Below are 22,270 nucleotides of genomic sequence, written 5' to 3'. Positions count from 1 at the left end.
CTCTGATGCTGTGATGTGCTATTCTCAGACCTCATCTTTTCTAGAAGCTGTTTCTTTCCTGACTTTCTCTTCAAGAGCCTTTGCCTTCCGACGGCAGCTGCCTCCTCTCCCCTGAAGGTTTTCGGTCTCTCGGTGAAGACTTCACCATCCCTAGCAGCATACTCTCTGAGATTCCTTCTGGCAGTATCACTTATGCCTGCATGAATCACCTCAGGCAGGCAGGAGTCATTAGTTCTGACAAGCCTCAGGAGCTTCTTGGCCACATCCGTGACAGCTGGTCTGGGAAGACATCCGTCCTGCCTACTGGTAGTGCCAACCAGACTCCTCCTCTGTGAGTGGGGGCTCACAAGCTGCCACTTCTCTTTATTCTTCCTCTCGCCCTTTAGGGATGATCCTGTGTGAGGTTGATTCTCTCACGAGAGGATAGACAAGCCGCTACTTCCTTCTCAGAATCCGGTGCTCGGCTCCCTGGGCTCAGGGGTCCTGCCTCATCTTTGCTCTCTGGGTCACCTTCTTCCACACCCAGTCTCTTGACCTGGGCCAGTGCCTGTCCACGCCTCTTCTGGACCTTGATCTACTTGGCTGCTATCCTGAGATTTTTCTCCTGTGTTTTCCCCACTTTGAGGAATACATCCCTCTTCCTGATAATCTGGGCAGTGGAGAATGGACTCTGAATCCTCTGACCTTCTGTTTCCAGGAGGAAATCAGCTCTACTTTGAGCACACTTTTTAGCACACTTAATTACTTGACTGCAACCAAAAGGCCATCATGTCTGTGCCTTCTGGAGTCAGGGTTTTTGGTCCTCAGTTGTGCTTGCTGGCAGCACTTGTATGTTTTGTGGAGTCCTACCACCAGGATCCATTCCCTCAGCCCTCGGTGATAGGGGCACTCCAGAGCCTCAGTGCTAGAAGCCACCTCAGCTTACCTGGTGTGGCCCAAGCCCCACAGCCCTCCCAGCTCTGCAAAGCTCTTCCCATGGACTAATCTGTGAGCCTGGTGAGACAAGCACTGTCTCCACTTGATGGATCAGGAAGGAGAAGAGACTTATGCACAGTCACCCAGCTAGGACTTGAGCCGGGCTCCTGTCCCTTCTCATCTCAACTCCACAGGGGCTAGAGAGATGACAGGCTGGGCTTCTAACATGCCCAATCTGGATGGGGGAAGGGAGGCACCTAGGAAACAAGAACATAAGGGATCACAGGGACCTCAGAGACCCTGGAGTTCAACCACTTCATTTTACAGATGAGGAAATTGAGGCCAAGGGACATTGAGGGGCTTGCCTAGCATCAAGCAACTACCAAGTGTCTAGGGTGGAATTTGAATCCAGGTTTTTTCTCTATGGCATCCCTTCACTCTGATTCTCCTGAAGCTTCCTGACTCAACACCTCATCATTCTACCATGGCTCACACATGCTGCTCAGTTCATCATGGGATAAACAGGAAGGTTTTACCCACAAAACTCTTGGGTTGCCAGAGATAATCTGAGGAAAACCTAAAGGGAGGCCACTGTGGGTCCCAACACCAGCCTCCCCACCCGCCTGGGGCCTCCTGCTGCAGCCTCACCTCCGAGGAGTCCCGTCCTCAAAGGGGGGGATGATGACCACCTTCACAGTGACTGAGGTCCGTAGCAGGTCAATCATCTGGTCGTGGGTGAGGGTGACCACAGCCACCTTGCAGATCTCCACCAGCCGGCTGCCCTGTCGGAGTCCCGCCTGCCAGGCAAAGCCGTAGTCCTCCACCTCGGCGACGGTGCCGTCGTACTTGACGTGGAAGCCCAGCTGGCCCAGCCCGTTCCGCCTCAGGGTCATGTCCACTGTTTCACAGCCACTGGTCATAACCTGGCAGGAACATTGGGGAAAGTGCTTGAACATGTGTGCATATGTGTGTGTGTGTGTGTGGGGGGGGGGGTGTTGTATAAATCTGGGGAACTTCTCATCACCTGGGAGGAAAGGCGAAAACACGCACAGATCTGAACTCCCAGATGGGAGGTGCACAGGGGCACAAGGCTGACTTAGAGGCTTTTACCCATCCTAAACCTGCTGTCTCTGCCCCATTTCCATGGAAACGCAACCACGGCCTCCCCAGAAACAGGAATCTGGTCTGAGTAGACCACAGAGCTGACCTCACAGCATTCCTGATGTTCTTCTGGAATCAAAATTCAGGGAGCTCCCTCTTTTTAAGGGAAAGGCCCCCTGGCCCCATTAGCCCAGATAACTCTGGCATGTCCTCACAGATAAAGGACTGCTATCCCAGAGCTCTTTAGAATGAGCCACTGGACCAGGCTTGGCCCGCCCGGAGGGCAGCACTACCATTTCATTGGGGCTGCTCATCCGGCCAGTCTGTAACTCGGGTGGACCTTTCCCATGTGAGGCAAGAAAGGACGAGAGGGGAGACACACATCGCTTCCCCTGACACTACTGGATTCTGGCTTGGAGGTGTGGATACGGTCTCCTGGGTCCCCTGCTTTACTCATGGTCATGCAGCCCACAGAGTAAACTCTGTAAGGGATGATGCAGAATGGTGGCCAGCATTTGTACAATGGGCAACGTCCCTCTCACTCTCCCTCAGGGTCAGCCAAGAAGCTGCATTTGTGTGAGAGAAATGATGAAGGAAACGTACCTTTATCTCCCACACTGTCTAAGTGCTCATGTGCATGTGCGCGCACACACACATCCCATAATGATGCCCCAATGAAAACTCCCAAAAGGTGAGGACAGGATAAACCCAGACTGGTTCCCAAGTCCCAGGACACCCGACGGGGGTGCAACTGGCTGTGAACCTACAAGGGGTCACTTGGGAACAAACTGGAAAAAGCTCTCTAGTACTCCAGCAGAGGCTGGATAAAAACATGAGCAGCATCCAGCGGCCTGCGGGCTCAGACAGGCTGGCTAGGACCAGTCTGAGGGGCCGAGATACCATCGTGGACAGCCCCCACAACAAGGAAGCAGCCCTGTCTGAGGCAAGGCTAGCGCTAGCAAGCAAGGCTCTCAGGTCCCTTACCTTGAGTCTCTGGACAATTTCCCTAATGTCTTCGGGGAACCCTTCTGAGGCACGTATGGAGATGTGGTCCCCTCGCCCATAGAAGATCTTGAGCATGGAGGAGTCTGGGGTCCAGCCGATGACATCCCCACAAAAGCAGTTGAACACCACCTCCTTGGTGCGTAGGTCCAAGAGGATGATGAACTCATTTGAAATCCCCAATATACACTCGATCTCCACCCCTTGTGCAAAATCCTGAGCAGCCACCCTCCACGCGATGGCCCCTGTGCTGTGCTGCTCGGCGCCCACCCGAGCCTTTGTCTTCTCCTTCTTCTTAGAGGTCAGGGAGATCAAGTTAAACTTCCCTGTGGAGTCAATGGCAGTGTTGGTCACACAGTTTTCGGCCAGGTCCTTGAGGTACTCCTGCCTTGTCCGAGTGGCCATCGTGTGGAACTTATCAGACTTGTGGGCAGCGTGCTCGGCGTTTATCACCTTGGCCAATAAGAAGTCTCGAAACACATCTGATTTACGGAATGTGACTCCATTTGGGATGGGAGGGCCAAATGGAGGGGCATCTTTGGATCGACTCACAGCCACACTGATAGGAGAGAAAGAGAGAGAACACTGAACCTCACTTCTTCACTGAGAAATGAACTGGATCTTTGGAAAACAGATTAAAATTAGAAACTAGGGGATGTCCGTCAATTAGAGAAGTTCAGCTTAACAAAGTAGGGTAGGTCAGTGTAACAGAATAGTATTTTTTAAAAAATTCTTAAAATAAAAATCCTTCCCTTCTATCTTGGAATCAGTAGTGGGTATTGGTTCCAAGGCAGAATCAGAATGGTACGGGCTAGGCAATGGGAGTTAAATGACTTGCCCATACAACAAGGAAGTATCTGAGGTCAGATTTAAATCCAGGACCAGCCATTAGTAGGCCTTTCTCTCAATCCATTGAGCCACTACCTGCCCCCTCTCATACTGTTTTATAAGAAATAACGATGGGACCAGGTTAAAGAAACCTGGGAAGAACTATGTGAATTGATGCAGAGTGATGTTAGCAGAACCAAGAGAATAATTCTTATAATCAACAACACCGAGGATGAACACCTCTGAACCAAGCCATTGCCAGCCATGATTGCAGAGACCTGATGAAGCATGCTGTCCACCTCCTGACTGAGAGCTGATGGACTCAGGCAGAGATAGAGGCATGTGCTTTGGACACAGACAATGTGGGAATTTGTTTTGCCTGACTAAGCACATTTGTTATAAAGGTAGTTTTTTTTTAAATGGAGAGGAGAAAGAAAAAATAGTTTTTTGTTCATTGAAAAAAATTTTATCTAGAAAAGAAAAGAAATATAACTTAATAATGGCAAAGCACACAAATAGTTATCAGAAAGGTAACCAACAGCCGCTCTCCGTCTCCAGAGGACAGACCAAAGGGAGACTGATGGAGGTCAGACAAAGACATTTCTGGATGGCAAGTCTCTTCTTAGAATGGATGAAATTTTTCTTCAAGGGATATAAAATTAGGATAGATTTGCATTTGTTCAGGATAGCCTGGGATAGTTCATTTTGCCCAGAGGCAGAAGGATGAAGGCCCTTTCAAAGGTCTCTTCCAGTCTAGTGATTCTGATTCTGTGGCATTCTTTCCCACAGCCAAGAATGTCATGAGGCAGCAGGCAGCTAAAACCCCTAGGGACATGGGGGCACTATTTGACATCCCCTCATCCAAAGCTGGTTTATAGCTACTGCAGGTCATTCAAGCAACCCCTATCTCTATGTACCTCACTGATCTACCCCTGACATGGGAACAAGAGCTGTGTGATGGGGTGTGTGTGTGTGTATGGAAAGGAAGGGATCTGTACATAACAGGTGTTTGCTCAATAGAATTAAAGAAAACTTAAAAAGCTCTAGCAGACCTCCTGGACACAGTTTCAATTCCAGTCAAATCTTTTAAACAAGAAGCTAGGAGATTCATGCTACATGGCACCAGTTATTCTTCTGTGGAAAGCCAAGAATTACATCCTACCCAGGCAGGGGATCTCTGCTAAGAACTCTCTCTCTGGCCTGAAACAGGGAAGGAGGCAGCTTGTTCTACAACTCTGGCCAAAGGGTAAGAGGGTGAAATATTCATCCACCTTCCTGAGCCAGACACGGTGCTCCTGTCCAGTGAGAAAGGTGGCAGTGGGAAGACACAGTGCATTACCTGTAACAAACAGCATCAGTGCAAGGGTTGTGAACTCGGACAATGATAAAGACATGCTGGAAATGTGAACGGATATTCTGGGGGGTGAAGGGCAGGGCTCCAGGCTCTTGGAAGATGATGGTCACGATGTCGTTTCCTATGTGTCTCTTCCTTAGTAACTAAGAGGAAAATAGAGAAGGAAGTAGTTAGGGAATCACTTGGGAGAGAGCATTCCAGTTTCTGTGACATAAAATGGAAACTCATGGTGGCCTCTAACGGTCAGTACAACACTGGTCTCCAGGGAAGAAGACAGCCCATGTCTTTTCTATGTGTCAGGAGAATGGGCCCACAAATGGACCACATACTGGACAATGGAATTAGAGCCAAAGGACTTGAGTCTGAAGACTGGCTCTGCCCTGATCACCTGTGTGCTCTTGGGCAAATGTCAACACCTCCCTTAAGCCACCATCCCCAAAGGCTCAGTTTGCTTGGACAAGGAAATTGAATAGCTAGATCAGAGTTGATAACCTTCTCTACAAATCTAACATTCTATAAGCCTCTACTTAGTTTCTCCTCCAATGCAAAGCACTGCACCCTAGACACAGCAGCTTGTATAATAAGGATATTCTGAATAATCAAATTCTATTAAATGCTAAGGATTTCTCTCCCCAAGCAAAAAGCTGGGTCTGCCAAGGCTGCTTGGATGTGTGTCTCTCTCCTTGGGGTCTCCACAATCTGGATCCTGGGCTCCAGTATCCAGAAACTGAAGCTGGCCCTGCCTCTGTCAGGACCCACTTCCTCAGTGACGGGCCAACAGCCATGCTCTGTCTCTGGATATGTATATGGGGCCTCATCTCATGCACTCCCAAGGCCCAAATGCAGGAATTCACAGAGCATCATCTCTCATTGCAGACCAGGTAGTCTAGTGTTCAGCACTGGCCAAGTCAATTCAGCCATAAATTCCTACTGAAACAGAGCTGTGAGTGGCCACTGGAACAGCAGGGGGATATGGAGGCCCAACAAGATGAGGTGGGGGGCAGAGGGGAGTTGTGTTGTTTCCCCCGGTTTCCTCCCCTTGTCATGCTCACATAGAGTAGACCTGAAAGGGGCTTTAAAAATAGAGTCCAAATTCTTTCATTTCAGAGTCAGAGGCCTCTCAGTAGGTCAGGTCCCCACGGCCACCCCAAATACTCTGGCCCCCAGCTGTCCTGCCAGACACTAACCTGCTGCCGATTGTTGGGGGTGTAGGGAAGCATGGTGGACACGTGAAACATGAGCTCGTACTCCTGATACGTTGTGTACAAAGAGTGTGTTCCAGTGGAATCAGCTGAAAGGCCAAAAAGAAACAAAGACCCTCCAGTCAGATACCAAACATTCCTTAGGGGCCAGGCACTGTCCAGGATGCTCAGACAGACAGACAGACACTGACTGACTGACTCTCTCACACACACTCACTCTCTGTCTGTCTGTCTGTCTCTGTGTCTGTGTCTGTGTGTGGGTCTCTCTCTCTCTCTCTCTCTCTCTCTCTCTCTCACACACACACACACACACACACACACACACACACACACACACACGCAGAGTTCTGTTCTAGAGCAGCCAAGGCTACATAAAGCAAAGGCCAGGCCATGATGGAGGGGAGGCCCTGGGAGCCAAGAGGCAGAGGTGAGGGGAAGGGAGGGCATGCTAGTGGTCAGGAAGCCTAGTCAAGGCTTCCACGAGGAACCTTAAGGAAGCTGGTCTGGCCCCAGTGTACACGAAGGAAAGAAATGTGTATATTAAGCCTGGAAAGGTGGGCTGGAGTCAGAGGTGAGCAGCCTGATGTGAAAGTAAGCCTCCAGTTTAGCCCTTAGACCTGAACCACATCACCCTTTCTCCGTCCTGTCCACTGTGGAGAACCTGGGGTAGGCACCCGCCTGCTGCCAGCACAGCCAGAGCAGCTCTGGCAGCAATCTTGGCACATTCGTCAGTAGGAGCTCCTCTAGGGGCAAACCTGCAGGGGCCAACCAGAATCTCACTGGATAGGGAGACTCCAGCAACCCTCCCCGAAAACCCACCCACCCCGAGCAGAGTCAGAGGCGGAACCAGGCTGAGGCCAGACCCCCTACATCTCTGAGAACCCCCTCTTAGTCAAACTCCCCTGACTCTGGAAAGGATGGCAGGGAGGGGGGCCCAAGAGGAGGCTTCCCTGCATTAAATGGAGATAATGAATGGATGGATGATGGTGATGTCTCCAAAGTCAGCCCAAATGGTCATGGAAGGGCCAGGGCTAGGGTTCCTAAGTCTAGCTCCTTGTCCTCTATACTTCCGACTTGCTTATCTCAGAAGCTAAGCCTCTGAAGATGTGTCCAGCTGGCCACAAGAAAACAACCTCAGAGCAGGTTATCTAGCAGCGCCCTTCAGTATCTCACGTCTGGGTTGCTCCAGGACCCTCACCTGACCCACAGGGCATCAAATGGGGCATTACCACCGCTTCCTGGCCAGGCCCTAAGTAAGGCCAATCCCTGGAGGGGGCCCATTGCTTACTTTTCACATCCAGCTGGGCAGCATAGCGGTTGAAGCCCTTGAGACAGACCTTGTCACCAAGCACCGAGAGGAATTCCTCAAAGGCTGGGCCCGCCTCCTCATTATTGTACATCTCTTCCTCTGAGCTCTGGCCAGCCTTACAGTACAGGATGCCCACCTTGTGTTTCCGACACAGCTGGAGAAAAAGGAGAGCTGGCTTAGAACTGCACAGGAGGGACCTGGGGGTTGGAGTGCAGGGTGAAGTGGACATGGAGGCCAGGGGTCCAGGAAGACAGGAGCAGGGAAAAAGAACCAGGACAAATCTTGATACTCCTTCTTCCTTCTGGCCCAGAGAGGGTAAAGTATGAAGATCTAGCCCTCAGGGCCCTGGCCCGGCCTCACATCAGACTGACTGATCCTCAGGCAAGAGAAAAGGGAGCGGGGTTAAATTAGGCCAGGAGCTCTGCTAAGGACTCCTAGATCCAGTTAGGGGACACTGTGGAAAGACAGTGTGAGATCCCAGCCCTGTAGGGAGAGGACCCTGATAGGACTGTGCCACCCTGTATGCCCACCATCGCAATGACCAGTCACTATCCCAGGAGATGGAGCACTCCCCCCCCACAGAGGCTCCCTCTTGGTTTCTATAGGAGGGGCCCCACAAAGAGGGGAAGCAGCAGCACTTCCTCTTGTCACCAAAACAGGTGTGCAGGGAGTGCAAATCCCATGGGGTAGGGGAAGGAGAATGGTGGAGCAGTTTTGAAAGGGGCTTCCTAAACCAACAGACTCCCAAGGCAAATAACTGGGGGGAGGCCTTGCTTTCCCAAGCCAGAATCCACCACCTCCTAAAAATGTGTCCCTATTTCCCAAGGAGGTGGCAAATGAGTGAGTAATGGAGATAACTGAGCAGAGCCAGGATCTCTCCCAGTCAGACTCTGGAAGCCCCCAGAGGCAGCCATGACCAGCACATCTTCCCCCTTACTACTCCTAATCTTCTCTGCGTGACACCAATTTTTGTACATGTGCTACCCAAGGGAGCCCCGTCCTCACACACTCACCCCCTGTTCGTCCAGCATCAATAGCTGCTCGGTCACTTTGGGAGTGTTTATGGCCAATCGGAGGCAATGGATGTTGAGCTCAGGGATAACGTACTCCAGAGCATCCTTCAAGGGCAGGCCTCGGCCCGTTCCATGTTTGGTGGCTGTAGGGGTGGCATCCTCCAGGATGGAGCCCCGAAGAGTGATGAGCTGCCCATGGAGAGGAAAAAAGGGTTCAAAACCTTACTTCTCAGGAAATGAACTCAGAAATTGCAGTGGCATGTAACAATAATGGATCCTTTTTTTTTTTTTTTTAAAAACCCTTACCTTCTGTGTATTGATTCCAAGGCAAAAAGAGTGGTAAGGGCTAGACTATGAGAGTTCAGTGACTTGCCTAAGGTTACTCAGCTAAGAAGTGTCTGAGGCCACATTTGAACCCAGGAACTCCCACCTTTAGGTCAGGCTTTCAATCCACTGAGCCACCTAGCTGTCCCTATAATGGCTACTTTTCTAGAGAACTCTAGGGTTTACAAAGTACTTGATATCTGTCCAGGCAAGGAGGCCAACTGGGGAGTATTTCTCCTAGAGATACAGATCACATCTTCCAGTTTTTGAAAGACTGTCTTTGGGAAGAGGGCTTAAAAGCCTTGTCTGCCTTTTCCATGACCCCTTTAAGCAGACGGTCTCTGTCTTTGGTTTCTTGAAATCTTCCTTTTTTTTTTTTTTTTTTTTTTTTTTTTAAACCCTTACCGTCTGTCTTGGAGTCAATACTGTGTATTAGCTCCGAGACAGAAGAGTGGTAATGGTAGGCAAGGGGGGGTTAAGGGACTTGCCCAGGGTCACACAGCTGGGAAGTGTCTGAGACCAGATTTGAACTTAGGACTTCCCGTCTCTAGGCCTGACTCTCAATCCACTGAGCTACCCAGCTGTCCCCTTGAAATCTTCCTTTAAAGCTCAACTCAAGTGTTGGCTCCTCAGAGGCTTTTCCTGAACACCCCTGAAAACACTCTCAAAAATGCCTACAGACTCTGTACTCAGAGAATCAGAAGTGGGGAGCTGCTTGGGACCTCCCAAGTCCTTTACACTAGCGTATTCACTTTACAGTTGGGGAAACTGAGGCCCCCAGAGGGGAAATGGCTTGCCTCTGGGCACGTGACGAGTATCAAAGGGATTTGAATTCAGATCTTCTGTTCCTATCACTGGACCACCTTACCTCCCGAACTGCCCTAGTGTGACTGGTGAGCCCACAGAATCCCCCAGAGCACAAGCTCCTTACGAAGGGCAAGGGCTATAAGATAGCGAGAAGAGAAGAAATCATATTGCAAGTGCCCAAATCGTGCCACAGGCATCAATTACCCAGAGCACAAGGGCCCAACTTAGAAGGCGGCTGTGAAGAACATACGAACAGCTTTTGTGCTCAGCTGAGGGGGGAGGAGGAGAAGGGAGGGAGCCAGGGGAGACAGTGAGGGGGAGGGAGGATTGGAGAGGGAAAGGGAAGGGGAGGGGAGGGAAGAGGGAGGAAGAAGGCCTTGTCTCCAGTGGAACTCCTGGGTACTCAAAGATGGGGTATTTGGGTACAAGCCCCAGTGGCCTGGGGTGGGAGTGGGGATGGGATCTTCGAAGAGTTGGTTTACAGACAAGCAGCACAGTGGAACCCTCCCATATGAACCATATGAGCCTGGTGGCTCTCCCTCATTTGGGGTCCCCTCTAGGACTCTGTCACTGTGTTCGGGTGCTGGCTGTTCTATTCTGCCACCTCCCTATGGCAATCAGCCTCTTCTTCCCTCACCCAGCCTGGAGTCCAAACCAGCATACAGCCCACACCCAGCTTGAGTGAGAACGGGCACCTTGGTCTCCCTCTCACACCCATCACCTGGACCATGGACTCGGGATGGGACGTCTCAGAAGCCTTGGGTCTGGCACTGGCTCAGCTGGGATACCCTGAGGGGATCCTCCCTAAGTCAACGAGGGTCTGACCAGGCTCTCACTCATGGCAGGGTCTCATATGTTTTCTGAACGAACTGCTTAGACCTTGACTCTTGTGTTTGTGAAGCAGGTCCATCACCTGTGCCCTGCCTATACCACAGAAGAGGCCACACAATCTGGATGGTTGCTATTACCTATGACTCACCGTACAATCTGTGGCACTTTCCTGCTCTCTGGGCCTCAGTTTACCTAGCCAGGAACAGAGGGACAAAGAGCCTTTCCCCTTCTAACATTCTGAGCCCACGAGCCAAACAAAATCCTGTGGTTCAGGATAAAGGGCTGTCCAAACCTCAAAGTAATCATCATTATTACGGTCTGTCATACTTTACCAAGTGTGGCTGGGAAGAGTCCACCATGAAGCCACGGCCCTTACTGTGGGCTGAGGCTGTAGGACACCCCCCTCCCCAAATCCCACCCCAAGTCAGTGGGAAGCCCTATACTTACCAGAAGGATACAATGAAGAAAGAATGACCCACAAAGGAGGGGAGGCTACTAAGTCATGGTGATAAAGGTGCAGGTGGGAAAAGAGGGAGCAAGCAGTGAGCCTCCTTCTCCTGTGTGCCTCTGGGGCTTCAAGGAATGCAGAGCTCTGGAAAGGGGGCCAGGACGATGTGTCCCATGTGGGGATGGAGGGAGAGGGCATGTGAGTCAGATTTCAACCATAGTAAGAACTCAAAACCATGAACGGTGAAGAGATCCAAGATCTATTCATGTTAAGAAATCCAAGAGAGGGGGTCAAGATGGGCTGGAGTGAAGAATGCCAGAAGCAGAGACAGCAATGATGCACTATGGACCCCATGGTCAGAAAGAAGAAATATGGGGCAGCTAGGTGGTACGGGGGATAGAGCGCCAGGCTTGGAATCAGGAGGACCTGGGTTCAAATATAGTCTCAGATACTTCCAAGCTGTGTGATCTTAAGCAAGTCACTTAACCATGGTTGCCTAGTTCTTGACACTTTTCTATATGAGATTTGATACTAAGGAAGTAAGGGTTTTTTGTTTGTTTTTTAAAGAGGAAATAGATAATTTCTGGAACAGGTCACAAGCTGGATATAGGGAGATTGGGGAAGGGGAAAGCCATCAACACAGGAATGGGTGGTTGGGGTCTTAGTTATCAGGATGTCTCCCTGCCAAAATCAGAAGAGCTAATCATTTAACTTGCCTTCTTTTTTTTTTTTTTTTAACCCTTAACTTCTGTGTATTGGCTCATAGGTGGAAGAGTGGTAAGGGTGGGCAATGGGGGTCAAGTGACTTGCCCAGGGTCACACAGCTGGGAAGTGTCTGAGGCCAGATTTGAACCTAGGACCTCCCGTCTCTAGGCCTGACTCTCAATCCACTGAGCTACCCAGCTGTCCCCACTTGCCTTCTTGATAAATCTAACCTCCCAAGGGTGGAGGATCTGATTCTCAACACAAGGATGAACCTGGAAACTGATTATGGGAGGGGGGATAAAGTGAGGAACAGACTGACATGTGTCCTACATGTTGGAATTACCCATTTCAAAGGGTTTGGAGAAAGAAAAGGTAGAATCCTATGAACTAAAATTGTACAGGGGTGAAGCCAGCCCATGAGAGACTCGTGGTTCTCAAGAATGATATATTAGACACACACAAAAATTAGTCTGATGGGAAAAAAAGGAGGGAGAGGGAGTCATGTCAAAAGAAACACATGTGGAAGTGCAGGGAATTCATCCATTAGATAAGAGAGGAAACATCTATGAAGCACCCACTATGTGTCAGTTCTGTGCTAAGTGCTGGGGATACAATGAGAAGCAAAAATCCAGCCCCTCCACCCAAGAAGCTCACATTCTAAGGAAAGAACACAACAGGCAGGGCTGGGAAGCTAAAGGGAGAGCCCCTGCAAGGATCAATCAAGGCTGAAGACATCTAGAGAGCAAGGAGAGCCAGAAACCAGATTTTAAAGAGAAATGGAAGCCTGACAAAAATGAAAAAAGATGGACAGAGTGGAAAGGCAGACACGGTTCTCTGAGCTTCAACCATTCTGGAAAATTGTTTGTAATTACACTAGGAAAAGGGCCAAGAGGTTCCTACCCTTTGACCAAACAACTGCTATGAATATATTTCAGAGAGGTAGAGGGGAAAAAAAAAGCAAAATCCCATCCATATTTGTAGCAGCAAAGTGGGCAACCATCTCCTAAAGAAAGTCAGGAGAAAAAAGTGCTAAAGGAATGTAATGGATTCTTATTGACAACCAGAAGGAATGGTGAAAATGGCAATTGAGAAGAATGATGGGAAACGTGGATGAGGAAAGGGAACAAAGTACACAGTAACTAAGGATAACAAATGACAACTCTAAAATCCTGCTAGACTTCTGTGAAATACAGTAGCCAATCTTAGTCCCAGAGACCAAACGAAGAAATACATTGCTTACTCTTGTCAGCTGAAAGAGACAGAAAGAGAGAGAGAGAGAGAGAGAGAGAGAGAGAGAGAGCGCACACTAGGAAATGAAGCAAAAAATGTAAATGGTCTAAAAATAAAGCCAAAAATAAAACTTTTTTTTTTTTTTAAAAGGTGAAAAGGCAAGGAATGGAAGATCAAAGGAGATCAGGCATGAGGGTCTTAGGCCAGCATAAGATGAATAAAGGCAACATGAAGAGCCAAAATGAAGCTCTGGAGGATTTTTAAAAAGTGATAGTTGAGAAAAAGAAAAGGCTCAAAGAAGGAATAGAAGAGAATGCTTAGGGAGGAAGGGACCACAGAGGGAAGGCCCTGGTGCTCAGCTCTTGTTCTGCTTTTCTCTGCAAGGGGAATGATCTGAATTGGATGGAACAAAACAAAAACAGACAACAAGCGGATACAGGAGAAAGCTAAGGAGGTCAAGTAGCGAGGGCTAACAGCCAAATACTGACCGCATCAATGCACATGAATACTAAGCCATCATCAGGGATCTCTGGGAGATCTCGTGGGCAGGAGGGGCAACACAAGAAGGACAAATGCTCCAAAGAGAGGAGAATCTATGGAACCTTCCAATTGTCAGCTAGTCTGACTTATAATTCAATCAGTGAATTTTGATCTAAAAGTAACCATGTCTGCTTAAGATTCTGGCAAAATGACTGACTATATCATCAGAAAGATGATTTGTGAATAGCAAGAGATAGAGAAATCTCACTTAAAGTAAATAACAATATAAAATACCTGGGAGTCTATCTGCCGAGACAAACCCAGGAACTATATGAACACAATTAAAAAATACTTTCCACATAAATAAAATCAGATATGAACAATTGGAAAAATATTAACTGCTTATGGGTAGGTCAAACCAATATAATAAAAATGACAATTTTACCTAAATTAATTTAATTATTCAGTGCCATACTGATCAAACTACCAAAAAATATTTTATAGAGCTAGAAAAAATAGTAACAAAATTTGGAAGAACAAAAGGTCAAGAATATCAAGGGAATCAATGGAAAAAATATGAAGGAAGGTGGTCCAGAAGCACCAGATCACAAATTGTATTAGAAAGCAATAATCACAAAAATAATCTGGTACTGGCTAAGAAATAGAGCAATACACAAGTGGAATAGATCAGGTAGACAATACATAGCAGTAAGTGATCAAAGCAATCTAGTGTTTGATAAAACACAAAGATCCCAGCTTTTGGGACAAGAACTCACTATTTGACAAAATCTACTGAGAAAACTGGAAAGCAATTTGGCAGAAACTAGGTATCTTGGTGAATAAAATAATGAGAGAGAGGGTCCTGAGTATGAAAAATCATGTTATTGACTAGACTAGTAATAATCAATAATTTGAAGCTGAGCTCTCTCCTTGATCAAAGACAAAGAATCTAGATGAAAAGATTCACTTTGATCCTGTTAAGCTTTCTCCTCTATGAACCAAATGCTCTACACGCCTCCATCTCCACCCACTATCTACAACCCCCTCCTCCCCCAAGCTCTGAGAAATAGCTGGTAAAGGTCAGTTCTTGTTTACAGATGGAACAGAACTCATTCTTGATCCCAATTATCCCAATTTTAGAAGATGCTTCTGGGCAAGGAATGCAAGGACATCTCTAGGTCTATCAGGCTAAGCTTTTGTGGGCTTAGTTAGGAAAATCAGTGTTACAGATTAATATTAGAAACTAACTGAAACAGTATTAAAAATGACTTTCCTCAGTATAAACCAACATCTCGTACTAAGACATGCTCAAAATGGGTATATTATTTAAACATAAAGAGTGATATCACAAGCAAATGGGGGGAGCATGAAAGAGTTTACCATCAGATCTATGGATAATGAAAGAATTTATGGCCAAACAAGATATGAAATGGAAAATTCTGATTACATTAAATTTAAAAGGTTTTTCACAAACCAAATCAGTGCAGCCAGAATTAGAAGGAAAACAGAAAACTGGAAAAACATTTTACAGCCAATTTCTCTGATAAAGGCCTCATTTCAAAGATACAAAGAGAATTGGGTCAAACTTAAATGAATACAAGTCTTTCTCTAGTTGGTAAATGGTCAAAGAATAGACTAGATGAAGAAATCAAAGTTACCTGTAGTCATGAAAAAATGTTCTGAATCACTCTTGTTGAGAGAAAGGTAAATGACAACTCTGAGAACATCTCAGATTGAGATCTAAGAACGTATCAGATTGGCTAACATGACAGAAAAGGAAAATGACAAATATCTGGAAGGGATGTGGGGAAAACATGGGGACATTACTGAACTATGTTTTTTAAACCCTTACCTTCTGATGTTAGATATGATATTAAGTATCGGTTCTGAGGCAGCTAAGCAACTGGGGTTTAGTGACTTGCCCAAGATCACATAGCTATGAAATGTCTAAAGTCAAATTTGAACCCAGGACCTCCTGCCTAGCCCTTTATCCACTGAGCCCCTAAGCTGCTCCAATACCAATTACTGGTGGAACTGTGAACTGGAGAACAATTTGGAAAATTAAATATAAAACTGTATACCCTTTGACCTAGCAATGCTGCTACTAGGTCTATATCCCAAGGAGATGAAAAAAAAAAGGAAACGGACCAATATGTCCAAAAATATGTATAGCGGTACTTTTTTGTTACAGCAATGAACTGGAAATTGAGGGGATGCCCATCAACAACTTGTGGTAGGTGTTGGTAATGAAATACTATTGTGCTATAAGAAATGATGAGCAGGACAATTTCAGAAAAACCTGAAAAGACTCATATGAATGGATGCAAACTGAAGTGAACAGAACCGGAACAGTGCACACAGTAACAGCAATAACGTACGATGCACATTTATGAATGACGTGGCTGCTCTCCACAATACAACAATCCAAGACAATTCTGGAGGGCCCCTGATGAAAAATGTTCTCTGTCACCAGAGAAAGAACTGATGGAGTCTGAAGGCAGATTGAAGCAGACAATTTTTTACTTTCTTTTTGGGGTCTCTAGTTTTCTTTCACAAAATGACTAAAATGGAAAGATATATTTTGCCTGATGGCTCAGGAAAGGGAGAGAGAAAGGAGAGATGGAGAGAATTTGGAACGTAATTTTTTTTTAAATGTTAAAAATTGTTTTTTACAGGTAACTGGGGTGGGGAATGAAATATGTTTTAAAAGGATGATTAGTGATCATCTAGACGAGGTCATAAAGATGGTTATTGGGCACAAGGCTGCCTAATTAATCTCATTTTTTTCATTTCCTTTTGGGAGAGAGTTGCTAGACTAGGGGGAGGGGGTCAGGGGAATTCTTTAAGAAAGAGTTTATCTGGATTTTATCAAAGCACTGGACGAGTCTCTCATGCTGTTCTTGTGAAAAGAGCAGAGAGATGTGGGTAAATCAGGAGTCCCGTTTGGTGGGTTCAGAAGCAAGTGAAAGACTGAGCACTGAATGGGCCTGTACAAAGGGTGGTCATTAATGGCTCAGTGTCGCAGCGGAGGGAAGTCCCCTGGGGTTCCCTAGGTGCAGCCCTCTGCCTCTCAATGCCTGGGACAAAGGCTCCTGAGGGGCTCTCTACGACCTGTGCCTCCTCCTTTGAGGATGAACTGCTCCATCACTCCCCAGGCTCATCCAATTGGCAGAAGTCCCAAAGTTGGGAGGGAAGAGCTCCTGTGTTGAGTAGCAGAAGGGAAAAAACTCCTGGCAGGCTACAAAACAGAGGTAAAGTGATGGCATGTGGTGGGGATAATACAACCTCCTTGTATGGCGGAGAATCAGGAAACACTACAGTCTCTTAAAAAGTAAAAATGATCATTGTGCACAGGTGATGGGTAGACACGAGGCACACAGGATGGATGGGCTGCGATCCGCACCGTTGGAGGGACGGCCCCACAAAGACAATCTCTGATCCCCAGGACGGCGCGAGGCACTGCAGAGATGGAAGGCTACACTTCACAGTCATAGGGCGAGGATGGTTGTCAGTGAGCTAGGGCAGCCCCAGAAGGCCAGACCCTCTTGGGCTGCATTAAAGGTGAGGGAGAGAGGGAGGGAAGGCGGGCCAGACCTGGCACAAGGGGACAGACAGCTGACTCTGAGGAGGAAGGGACCAAGTGATCCAGAAGGCTCTGTGTGGGTACCATCCCCAACAAATGACCTGGAACGGAGGCCTCCCAAGGCCACTTGTCCATCACAGCTACTCTGGCTTTGTTTTTTAACTCACATCAAGGCAGCTGGGTGGCATGGCAGAGTGAGCACTGGGCCTGCAGTCAAGAAGACCCGAGTTCAAATCTGACCTCAGACATTTCCTAGCTATGTAACCCTGAGTGAGTCAATTTGCCTGTTTGTCTCCGTTTCCTCATCTGTAAAATGGGGATGATAATATCACCTACTTCCCAGGGTAGTTGAGGATAAAATGAGGTATTTGTTTTTCAGTCCCCCCCCCTTTTTTTTACAGAAACAATTTTTGATCATTGTTTTCTGAGATTTTACAATCAGACATACACCCCCACCCCAATATGCCCCAGTGGATAAATCATCTAATATAGATTATATCAACGCTTAAAATGAGATAATATTGGCAATGTGCTCAGCACTGTGTCAAGCACGTAATGAATGGCTGCTCCCTTCTCTTTCCTTCCTCATCAAACCTGAAGGTTCTTTGCAATTTCCAAGTGCTGTTCCCAGCTCTTTCTGTTCAAATTCAATCAAAGGCTCTGTCTCCCTGGACCCCCCAAGAGCCAGATGGGCTCTCCCAGCCCTGAGGCGGAGGCTTTCATCACCCCAGCCAAGCAAAGGCCCCTGGGAGGCTCCAGAACCACTTGGGATCTGGAGAAGGCACAGGAGCCAGGGCCAGGTGTTTCCCTGCATGTGGAGCAGAGCACAAGGGACAAATGGGATTCCTGTTTGGTGGAAGTCTCGGCCTCAGTGGTGCTCGGAGGAGCTGAGGCCTGGGCACCGACAGTGAGCTGTCTACAACAGGCAGAGGCACTGGGCTATCCAGGGCTGCCTGAGACAGGCTGACTGGTAGGCCTCCAAGTGCCTCTGAGGATCCAGGCCTCACATGTGCACTGGCCATCAGAGACTGCAGATGTTGCTAAGCTCACAGGGCTTCTCTTTCCTCATCTGTAAAATGGGCCTAAGAACACTTTCACGCCCTCCCTCTGCACAGCTTAAGGGTCTGTGTTAACAGGTGTGGTTTTTGGCATCACCCCCTTCTACAGGGCTTTGTCCCCCAAATCAGGCAACCAGACCCTATTCGTTTCACAGAGGTCAAAAGAGGAATGCTCGGGTCTGATTCACCTGCCCAGGGTCCCCCAGGCACTGCCTCTCTCTTCCCATGGCAGCAAACAGCCTGATGCATGGCAACCCCATGAGGAGCAGGAGCCGATAGACAAAAGGACAGGCCGGAGAATCCATCCTCTGACCCCCAACAGTGACAGGGAAAGCTGGGGCCCAACGGCCAGGCCTGGCAGAGAGAATGCTGAGGCACCTTCTGGGTCAGGGGCCTGCAGACAATGGCCTACGAGCCAAATCCTGCCTACAGCCTCTGCTTGTACAGCCTGTGAGCTAAGGAAGGTCTTTACATTTTTAAATAAAAGACTATTGTATTCTGAAAACGTAAAAACTGTCACCAGCTGCCCCAAAACAGGCAGCAGGCCAGATCGGGCCTACGGCCTATAGCTGATGGGACTCCTGATGTGGGGGAAGGACAGACTTTGTTGTCTTTTGTGCCCATCAGACCCCTCTCATGTACTGCCCCTGGCTGTGGGGGCCACGCTGGAAGGCCAATGGGGAAGCTCCAAGAGCGGCAGGAGAAGGGCTGAGGTCCCCATCAGTGGAGATCTGCAAAAAGGATGGTCCCGGGATCCTACGCCCTCCTGGGGCTGAGAGCATCCTCGCTCGGGCCTGGGCCCCCTGAGTTTCCCGGGCCTATCGCTGCCCACCTGGCCTCTGAGGCCCCGCAGGGCGGGCCCCGGGGCACGTACCTCGCTGGTCCGGAAGATGATGCGGTACTGATACTGAGGGCCATGGTCCTTGTGGTCCTCTAGCTTCTCACGCTTCACACTCACGGCGACGGGCCCCAGCTTCTCGTCCACCCCAAAGTAGTTGACGTGTTCTAAGGGAGGAGAGGAGCAAGCGTCCTCAGGTGCCCTGTGCCAGCAAGAACCTAAAGCAAACTCAGGGCAGGCCTGAGATGGGGAGGTGCCAGCTCCATCCTGGGCCCTGGGGACGCCAGGGTGGGTCTCGCGACAACGGAGAATCACAAGGTCTACGGAATGGCCACGACTCTGATCGACTGTAAACCCCTGGAGGGCAGGGACTGGCATCCTGAGCTGGGCACCCTGCAGGCAACTTGTTGTCCCATTACAATCAACGCCTGCGCTCAGACAGATGCTAGACGTGCCAGGGACAAAGGGGATGGGGTCCACCTCTGGGGCTAATCTTTCCTCATTTTTTATTATTATATTATCATCATTATCTGGTTTAACATTTTCTCTCAAGGGAAACACCAGGGATTTCTCTTTTCTCGGTGGGCCCAAAGCCTACGGCAACCCTCGCCCGACTTGAGCCCACCCTCTCAAAACTGGATGGAGAGATGCCAAGACCACCGAGTCAGAGGACGGACAGGAGGCTCAGGGGCGGTCCCTTGCCCTCGCCCTCTCCACACCAAGTCTCGAGCTCTTACCTTTGCCAACAAAATAGTCCCGGTAGTAGCGCGCCCCAAGGTCCACGTGCTCGATGTTGTAGAGTTTGGGCCTGCTGTGAGCCCTCTGCCCCTCCCTGGGGACCTCTAGCACGGAGATGCTGGCGTTGGTGCAGCAGGTGCCCAGGGCGGGCTCCGGCGCCCGGCCCTCGCCACCCCCACCCGGACAGCCCGCAGAGGCCCGGGAGAAGCTGACGTTGCGCTCGCACATGCCCCCGATCTCATTGCGGAAGTGCGGGCAGCTGAGCAGCAGGTCATTGCTGTTGCTGTCTCCGGGGTCCTGCTCCAAGTTCTCCTTGTAGTTCAAGTCCTCCGTGCTCGGGAAGGAGGGGTCCGGGCCCCCCGGGGCCCCGGCCGACGCTGCCGACGCCCCGGTTGTCGTGTTCCGCCGCTGGGCCGCAGAGGACAGCCGGTGGGCGGCGACGTCGTTCAGGTCAAACAGCATGCTCTGCACATCGAAGTGGGCAAAGCTCTTCTGGCAAATCCAGGGCTTGCTGCCCTCTGGCAGCCGGCCCCCGCCGTCGTCGGCCTCCACAAACGCCTTCCCCGCTGGCTCCAGGTCTCCCCTGGCGCTCCGCAGCTTCCGGAAGATGGAGGAGTCGCCCGCGTCCCCACCTTTGGCCGCCTTCTTCCGGAGCTTGTCCTTCTCCTTCGGCTGCAGCAGCAGGAAGTCGTCCTTGTGGGACTGGCCATTGCGGACGGCCGTCCTCGAGCTTCCGGCGAGATGCAGGTGAGAGGCCATGGCCGAGCCGGCCCCGAGCAGCTCCTTCCACTTTTCAGAACCCGTCCCGCCCAGCTCCGGCTTCTCGCTGCGAAACTCATTGAGAATGTCCAAAAAGCTCTGCTCGGAGACCCCCTGGACGTCGATGGAGGAGGTGCTGCCGTACTCCCGGAAGAGAGGCAGCCCCCCCACGTACCGGGACCCCCTGGGCTCAAAGGGCTCCTCCACGTCACACTCACTGAGCGTGATCTCACTGCTGCTCCGGTTCCGGAGAGGAACGAACCCTCGGCCCGGAGACCGCGGCCACCCGTCCTGGAACTCGACGTCCTTGGATCTCCTGCGGGATAAGCGGTGGAAGGCTCGAGGCCCAGAGCTGCTGGGGGGGAGCTGGCCATTCTGAGAGGGCCTGGGGAGGAGGCCCTCCCTCCCAGCTTTGCCGCTGTCCATCTCCTGGGAAGGGCTGGAGCTGGCCTCGTCCTTCAGAGCCTCTCGCTTCGGGGGCCAGTCAGCCACCCTGGCGCGCACTCCCATCTTGGGCACCGCAGGGGTTGTGGCACTGGAGCGTGATGCCACCACATTCTCGCTGGCCGGGGGGGCAGGCTGCGGCGAGCTGCCGTTCTGTGTCCAGAATCCGGAAGGGAAATAATCTCCTCCCAGGGGTCCCGAGAGAGGGTCACTCCCTTTCCCCCCTCCGCCACCTCCCATGTCCACGCCTTCATTCTGAATGGGTCGATATGTCGTCATAGTCCAAAAAGAGCGCTGCGTCCTAGAGTCCCCCTAAAGGCACCGCGCATCTCTGGCGAGCCAGCCCTGAGAAGCCTAGCCACTGTTCAGAGCCCTGGGGCCAGCGATGAAGGCAATGTTCTCGCGAGAGGCAGGGGGAAGACGGGGTGCCGTGGTGGCCCAGCTTAGCGACATTGCTGTGGAGGGCTTGGCCGTAACACATCCCGGCGGGCCGGCGGCAGGCTCACTCCCCCGGGGCCCAGAGCGCTGACCGGCCCCTCTTACTCCAGCTGGTCAGAGGTGAGGACGCTCTCTGGAGGCAGAAACGTGTCCTGAGCCAACCTACAGAGAGAGAAGAAGATCAGGGAAAAACGAAAGGTATTCCCTCTCCCCGACCCCACAGGGGAACCTCAACGGGTTTTCTTTGCCCGCTCGCTCAGCCACAGGGGTCAGCTGGGAACGCGGTGACAAAGTCTCCAGGTGAATCCTTCTGAATGTAGCTACGGAACAGGAGCTCTCCCTCTAGGGTCTGTGTATCCAAGGGGACACATTTCAGGGCATCAGTAGCCTCTGCCAGGCCAAAAATGGCACCTTCATTGTCACCCACTTCAGGCATCCTCTGGAATCCTATATATTTCATTATGTTTGGAGAAGGGGGCCATGCCTGAGCTTTCCCAGACTGACCGCCCAAGGAGTCCACAGCACAAACCAGGCAGAGTCCTTGATCTAGAAGACCCACCCATTAATGCGAGCTCCTGGTCAGCCTCTAGCTTTTGTGGGGTGGGACCAGGGACATCGCGCTCTGCCTGGCTTAAAAATGTTTTGCATGGACAGCTTTTGTTTCCACATCACTTTCATTCCCCAACAGATCTCCCTGCAGTCCCTACCCACGAGGCTATCCCTTATAAGAAAGAAGAAATGGAACAAAGGAGTTCAGAAACCCCACGGCTCAGGGAAGTGTGACCACCCCACCTCTGCCAAGGAGGGGAAGGCCTCGTCCCCTCTCCCCTGCAGGGCCGGGCTCTTGGCCCCTAGAAGGAGTG

General features: G+C 50.1%; 1 protein-coding gene across 1 annotated transcript in view; it reads right to left on the bottom strand.

Moving 5' to 3' along the window:
* The window catches only part of SIPA1L3 (signal induced proliferation associated 1 like 3), a 59,554-nt gene extending 38,306 nt beyond the window's left edge, over nucleotides 1–21,248 (bottom strand). Inside the window, exons 1-8 of the mRNA XM_044667369.1 lie at nucleotides 19,766–21,248; nucleotides 19,065–19,195; nucleotides 8,725–8,913; nucleotides 7,691–7,865; nucleotides 6,388–6,491; nucleotides 5,186–5,343; nucleotides 3,001–3,577; nucleotides 1,564–1,838 (exon numbers count right to left, since the gene is read on the bottom strand). Of these exons, the coding sequence (XP_044523304.1) occupies nucleotides 1,564–1,838; nucleotides 3,001–3,577; nucleotides 5,186–5,343; nucleotides 6,388–6,491; nucleotides 7,691–7,865; nucleotides 8,725–8,913; nucleotides 19,065–19,195; nucleotides 19,766–21,248 (3,092 nt within the window). The remainder of the gene's footprint in view (nucleotides 1–1,563; nucleotides 1,839–3,000; nucleotides 3,578–5,185; nucleotides 5,344–6,387; nucleotides 6,492–7,690; nucleotides 7,866–8,724; nucleotides 8,914–19,064; nucleotides 19,196–19,765) is intronic.
* Nucleotides 21,249–22,270: the final 1,022 nt, after the last annotated feature.

This window comes from Gracilinanus agilis, chromosome 3 (genome assembly GCF_016433145.1).
Source record: "Gracilinanus agilis isolate LMUSP501 chromosome 3, AgileGrace, whole genome shotgun sequence".
Taxonomy (NCBI): Eukaryota; Metazoa; Chordata; class Mammalia; order Didelphimorphia; family Didelphidae; genus Gracilinanus; species Gracilinanus agilis.
This window is presented reverse-complemented; position numbering and strand designations above follow the sequence as displayed.